Source organism: Ailuropoda melanoleuca, chromosome 1 (assembly GCF_002007445.2).
Source record: "Ailuropoda melanoleuca isolate Jingjing chromosome 1, ASM200744v2, whole genome shotgun sequence".
In the NCBI taxonomy this organism is placed as follows: Eukaryota; Metazoa; Chordata; class Mammalia; order Carnivora; family Ursidae; genus Ailuropoda; species Ailuropoda melanoleuca.
In genome coordinates this window covers 212,394,716-212,401,448 of record NC_048218.1, presented here as the reverse complement: position 1 = coordinate 212,401,448, position 6,733 = coordinate 212,394,716, and the positions used below count along the sequence as shown (strand labels likewise).

At 48.4% G+C, this 6,733-nt stretch overlaps 1 protein-coding gene across 1 annotated transcript in view; it reads left to right on the top strand.

The window, feature by feature from the left end:
* The first annotated feature begins 2,294 nt into the window (after positions 1-2,294).
* Positions 2,295-6,733, top strand: part of ESYT2 (extended synaptotagmin 2) — an 81,392-nt gene continuing 76,953 nt past the window's right edge. The window contains exons 1-2 of the mRNA XM_034650234.1: positions 2,295-2,360; positions 3,132-3,209. Coding sequence (XP_034506125.1) covers positions 2,295-2,360; positions 3,132-3,209 — 144 coding nt within the window. The remainder of the gene's footprint in view (positions 2,361-3,131; positions 3,210-6,733) is intronic.

Below are 6,733 nucleotides of genomic sequence, written 5' to 3'. Positions count from 1 at the left end.
TTCTGAGGGCTGAGCTGTATTCAGCAGATAAGTGTAGTCATGGAGATAAGCATAAGGTATAGATAAGTTTAACTCTAGGGAGGAAGGAAATAATCACAAAAGGCTTCACAGAAGTGGAGATATACAAATTGTTTTTGAAAGATGAATAGGAGTTTTGCATAAGGATAGAGGGAGACGGGTATGGCAGACACAGAGAACAGCAGGTGCAAAGGCACAGACAGGTAACAGCAGGGTTTGGGAGGGGTGAGCAGCAGTGCAGACACTAGATTGGGAGGTGAGGCAAGAAGTAGGATCAAATGCGGACAAGCTCTGTGTGTCATGCAGAGGGGCTAAAACCACATTAGAAGCGAAGGACATATCAACAGGGAAGAGAGTCAATCAAATATGCATTTTGAATTGGCCATTTGATAGAAATAGGGACTTTTAAAAATGACTTTTGGATTAATTTCGAACTTAGAAAAAATATGCAAGTACAAAGCACTCCCTGTCTCCATTGCCCAGATTCCCACCATGAACCTCCCAGAACATTTGCTCCACTTGTCTGTCATCCAACATTCATCTGTCTACATGTACACTTACCCATTATCGTTGTTCTGAGTCATTTGACAAAGAACTTCAGATAGGATTATTCATCACTTCAAATTACCCCAGTGTTTGTTTTCCCAAAACAAGGACAGTCTCTGCTCCACAGCCTCCCAGTCAGGAAGTCAAAATGGATACAGGTCTGCTGTCCAATCCACAGACCCCCTCCCCCGCCTTGTTCCATAGACTGTCCCCAAAACACTTCTTGTCCTTTGCAGCCCAGATCCCACAGAGGAACACACATTGCATGTACTTGTGTCTCTTCAGTCTCTTGTGATCTGGAATATTTAATTCCTCGGTAAGAACAGAGGGGGACCCTACGCTGCATCTGCCCCGAGTCCCTAGGCCATACTCAAGTCAAGCTTTCTCAAGCTCTCTGGCAAAATGCCCCAGGAATGCTGCTGTGCTCCTTCTTCTCTTTGTAATTGATAAGTATCTTGTATAAAGTATTCCAGTATCACCCCTCATCAAACTTCCACCTACTGCCCTTAGCCTTCGTTGATAAAACTCACTCTTGCACTACAGTGACTGCTAAATGGTGATTTTCCGTTTCTGTGACTCCAATGATTTATTTTCTGTGCATTTCTCACTCGCTTATTCATCTACATCAGAATGGACTCATGGGTTCCTGTTTTACTCCCTGGCTTTTAATCTGCCAATGTCATCCTTGATTTTGCTGCTCTGATTGTCCCAGATTAAACAGCAAGAGCCCTCCAAGTTGCCTCCCATGTCCTTTGACAGCACATGAGTCTTTGAGCATTTTCTCACCTCGTGGCACAACAAAATATTCCAAGCTCATCTTGGTACTTTCACTGCTCCAGCCCTGAAGTCAACTATTTCTCCAGAGATCTCTGGTTCCCTTTATTGGAAACTGGTATCTAGAAGCCAAGATCTGGGAATTATTTTTTTTTAAGGATTTTATTTATTTATTTGACAGAGATAGAGACAGCCAGCGAGAGAGGGAACACAAGCAGGGGGAGTGGGAGAGGAAGAAGCAGGCTCATAGCAGAGGAGCCTGACGTGGGGCTCGATCCCATAATGCCGGGATCACGCCCTGAGCTGAAGGCAGACGCTTAACCGCTGTGCCACCCAGGCGCCCCAAGATCTGGGAATTATTTGTGCTTATTGGTATGGGGGTACCATTGCTTCTGGACATCCTCAACAAAATAGAAATAGAAAATATATAAAATAACACAGAGACACACTAATACAGACAAGTCTCTGTACATATGTGTCAAAACACATGAGTTCATACCTCCTCCAAGTCCAGTCCAACACGAAGATTCATTCTGGACTCTCCCTTTCCATGCTTGTAATATCTTCTCCAACAGCAAGAAACCTGGCTTTCATTATCCTCAGTACATGTGTTTATTTGCTAATCGAACCAGGCTGATGAGTCCGCCTGCCACCTCAGGAAGGCCACTGCCTCCTCCGTGGCGGGGAGGGATGGTGTCTGTGGAACTTTGAAAGGGCAGGATTAAAGGGCTACCAGTCAAGTAAGAGATTTCTGTAATGGTCTGAGCAAGCAAGGAAGGACCAAGCCTTTTCTGATTCCTTTGGTTGCATAGCAGAGAAACCCACTCGGGTGGCTCAGGTAAAGAATGTGGTTGTGTCACCAAAGGAGCATCTTAGAAAAGATATGAGTCTTGGTGAGTTTGGGCCAAAAGAGTCCTGGTTAGTAGTATGAAAGGAAGAGGCAAAGTGTGGCTCCCATGGTCTACAATGAAACCTATGTAGAGGTGATACAGAAGGAGCTAGAACAGGAAGGGGTAGAAGAGGTGAACAAGGGAAGAAGTGTGACACGACGTGCACACACCAATCAAGAGCGTAAGAACATGTGACTGCTCTAAGTCCCTGCCCTTCCTAAAAATGATCAAGGTGGCCAGTAACAAAGATCTGAACAGTCAGAAGGGGAAAACTAGCTCTCTTGTTAGACACTGAATTAGTGTCCTTGGAATTCAGTATGCTCAAAAATGCTTAACTGGGAATTACTCTGAGCTTACTGGAAAATAATCACAGGTGTGAGGTCTTCTCAGAAACCGCAAGCAGGGTCTAAACTAGTAAACATAGTCGGCCAGGACGTTCACACCTGTCAAGCTGCATGACATTCTGCTTCGAAGTACAGGTGCTGGGTGTGAGGCGGAGTTGTCCGTGTTACACGCACACGAAGCGGACGGACGCTGCTGTTTTCCGCCCCTCCGGAGCAGCTGAAAGCACCGTACTCGGACCAGCACCACCGGAACGGCGCCTTCTTTGCTCTATGGCGCCACGCGCGTTTGGTTTTTTAGCAGAGTCGAAGTACATCAAACAGTAACTTCCTACGAGTGGGCACGTGTAACACACACGCGGGGACGTGCACTTCTCGCTCCACGCGAGCCCTCCTGGAATCACCCCCACGCGACGGAGCAGCCCGCCCCTGAGCAAGCGTAAGGAAGTCGGGCGCGCTCACGCAGCGCAGCTTCGCGCGCTACACGCAGGGCCCGTCGGGCCGCCGCAGTGGCGCGCCCGGCCCCGCCTGCCCCACGTGACGACGCGCCCGGCCTCCTCAGCGGGGCCGCGCACGCTGTCCTCCGTGTCGGCCCCACCCACTCCCGCCTCCGAAGGCGCCCGCCCGCCCCCGCGATGAGGTACAGTCCGACCCCGCCCATCCGCCGTGAATCCNACAATAGTGATCCCTAGGCCTCTTCCTTTGCCATCTGTTTCAGTCCTTCCTCATGTGGAGTTGCAGAGACAGCCCCCACACTCAGCAGTCTTGAGCCCCGTCATCCCCAGGATGGCTAGTCCAGTAAGGTTTCCTGGGACCCTTGGTGGGGAGCATAAATAGTCTAGCTGGGCAGGGAGCTCCCTGAGAGGACAGATTTGACACAGTGAGTACTACTGCTTCAGGGACCCTGGCTGCAAGGAGCTTACCTTGACCCATTCTAAGGCCTTCCAGGGAGGAGCCTTGGCAGGCCCACTACCCTCCAGGCCCAGAGGAGAACACGCCAGGTCAGGAAAATACAGGCTGTAGTCTTCGGGATGGCTGGTAATACAGAAGCTTTTGGCAGTTCTCACAAAGTGCTTTTATGCTATGTTGTATTTTCTGTGCTCATAATAATTACTATGTGCAATTGGCTAATTGTTTCCAGTAAAGAGTAGGCCCAGATCCAAAGCCTTGTTGAGTCTCCTGGTTGGATGGTGAGAAGTGGAAAAAAGCCAGGCTGTGGTCCTAAGGCCAGAGGTGGGCAGGACTGTGCACCCCCACAGGCCATCATTCCGCTCCTTCAGGCCTTGTTCTCACACCTGTCCTGGGCTTTCCTTCCATCAGACCTTTTGTCCTGCTTGTGGGCCGAGGTCATGGAAGCCACAGAGCAAGAGTCTAGGCTTGAAACCACTTGTGTGTGTGTTGTTTTCTTAAGTAGGCTCCATGCCCAGTGCAGAGCCCAGTGCGGGGCTTGAACTCAAAACCCTGAGATCAAGACCTGGGCTAAAATCAAGAGTCAGACGCTCAATGGATTAAGCCACCCAGGTGCCCCAAAACCACTTATTTTCTTCTGGTTTTCCGTTGCTTCTAATGGTCAAAGGAATGGATCGGCCCCTGCCAAAGTTGAGAGTCATTGGAGGTGTGGACCTGGAGTCAAATTCGGCAGTTTAACATTGTGTAGCTGAGGGCATTGCCATCTTCCGTCACTTGAGAGAGCATCATTGACTCCTCGTCTCTGACAATACTCATCTGCAGAAGTGTCAGCTGCCCTGGCTGCTCTGGATTGCAGTGACAGTGTATAACAGGCCCACTCTTGTACTCTTACCCAGCCTTTGCCCAGTCGCGGTCCTGGGATGCTAGGGACCTCAGACTTCCTGAAGGACTCAAGTGGAAATACCAGCTAAATGCTAGGGCTCTCACTAAGACACTGCTCTTGCAAGCTGGGCCCATTCTCTTGAGGCTCAGCAGGGAGCTCGTGGCAGCCTCCTTTTTGCATGACCATCTCCTTGGGGCTGGACCCTTGAGCCCAGTATTGAGAGGTTGCCGGTAAAGGGAGACTCCAGAGGCTTCTCAAATTGAGAATTGTATTTCCTGAATGTGGCTTTTATCTTCATTTATAGGATTCTTGGGGGAATGCTGTGGTATAGGGCAGAGTTTTCTTTTGCCCCTCGAGTAGCCTGGTTCCATTTGGCTTTACTGCAGCAGTGGGGCAGTGATGTTGAGCTTTGATATCCAGTGGAGTTGTTGTTTTTAAAATCAATATATTTTGGACTTATAAAATTTTAGAAATAGAGGACAGAGTGGTGTTTGCCCAGAGTTAGGGATGGGAGTGGGAGGCAGGAGGAAGGTGGGCTTAGTTGTAAAAAGGCAGCACAAGGGATCCTAGTGGTGTTGGAACTGTTGAGTGTCTTGACTGTGGTGGTAGATGTAGGAACCTATACAGGTGACAAAATTGTCTGGAACTTATACATACACACACACACACATCTTAATTCTAAAATATTAATTTTAAGGAATTTGAGGGATTGTATTTCTTTACACTTCATAATATTGTAAAATCATTCTTTAAATTATTTAAAATATTTAAAAACAAAGTCTCTCTCAAAACAAAATTTGAATTAATCTAAACACACGCCCATGGGGTGCCTGGGTGGCTCAGTCGTTGAGCGTCTGCCTTCGGCTCAGGGCGTCATCCCGGAGTCCTGGGATCAAGCCCCACATCGGGCTCCTCTGCTGGGAGCCTGCTTCTCCCTCTTATACTCCCCCTGCCTGTGTTCCCTCTCTCGCTGGCTGTCTCTCTCTCTGTCAAATAAATAAATAAAATCTTTAAAAAAAATAAATAAATAAAACACATGCCCAAATTGTAGGCTTAAATTGCAAACATAAAACAGAGGCCAAAGGACACTTGAATAGGATATCTGTTGTTTAAGAAGAAAGAAAGTTAAAGTCCTGCTGGGGTTTTGTTTGTTTTGCTTTTATTTTTTTTTAAGATTTTATTTATTTATTTGACGGAGAGAGAGACAGCCAGTGAGAGAGGAAACACAGGCAGGGGGAGTGGGAGAGGAAGAAGCGGGCTCCCAGCAGAGGAGCCCGATGTGGGGCTCGATCCCAGGACTCTGGGATCACACCCTGAGGCAAACGCAGACGCTCAGTGACTGAGCCACCCAGGCGCCCCAGTTTTGCTTTTATTTTTAATAAAGAGAGAACCGATAAGAAAGAGGCAAACCTGAAAAGCGAGGTTTTTTTGTCTTCATTGTGTATTCAAGGCAGTTTAGCCAAAGTGGTCAAGTGCAAGCTGTGTGCTTGGTGTGTGGAGTGGTGTGCTTCCTTCTGTAGTGAGGGCTACTTCCTCCTGTTCAGAGGCGCTGGCCAGGATGATTGTAGGGCAAGGGCTGGGGAGGGAGGGCGTGTCTTGTGGCCTCCCTGTCCCAGCAAGTACGTGAGTGACACCAAGAGTCCCTTCTCTTGCCCACAGCTGTTCCTGGTTGCAGTGGCCAGATGCATCACTTAGATGCGCTGGTCTCACAAAGGACATTGGGGCCTATTTTTACTCCAACCTTTTCCCATTAAATGGAATGCTCTGAAAACCTGGGAATTCCCTAGCCACTCTCTCTAAAGGAAAACCCATGGTATTAAAATGACCAAAATCTGCAGGATTGGTAAATCTTTTAGTTCTTTTCTGCCCTAAGAAATGAATCTCTGGGCTCATACCAAACATGGAAAATAAAAAGCCTCCAGAATTTATTTTTAGAAGAGGGGGAAAGCTAATGCTTAGGAGCAAGGCTGGGACACTTAACCAAGAGAGTTAAATCTGGTAAACATGACTACAAAGAGATTTGGGACAGAATATAAGCTTCAGTCAGTCTCGCTTAACAAGTGTGCATAAGGCCCGGCAGTGCAGGCCTTGTGGGGGGCTCTCCTGCATCCAGGCCTAACCAGACATTGCAGAACCAGGAGAAAGAACCCCATGTGGTAATACACACACGTGCCCAGGCAGGGGGAGAAACCAGGGAGCAGAAGGCTCACTCTAACAGCTTTCTGGCTGCCAGGCCCTCATGGGGGAGCTCTAGAACCGGACACACCCTGTTCTTGATTGAAGCACTGCTAGTTGGTCAGGACTGAGGCAGACCTGGGGGTGGGGGCGTGGGAATATTGTAGTCCAGGATAAAGCCAAGTGCCGTTTTTGTA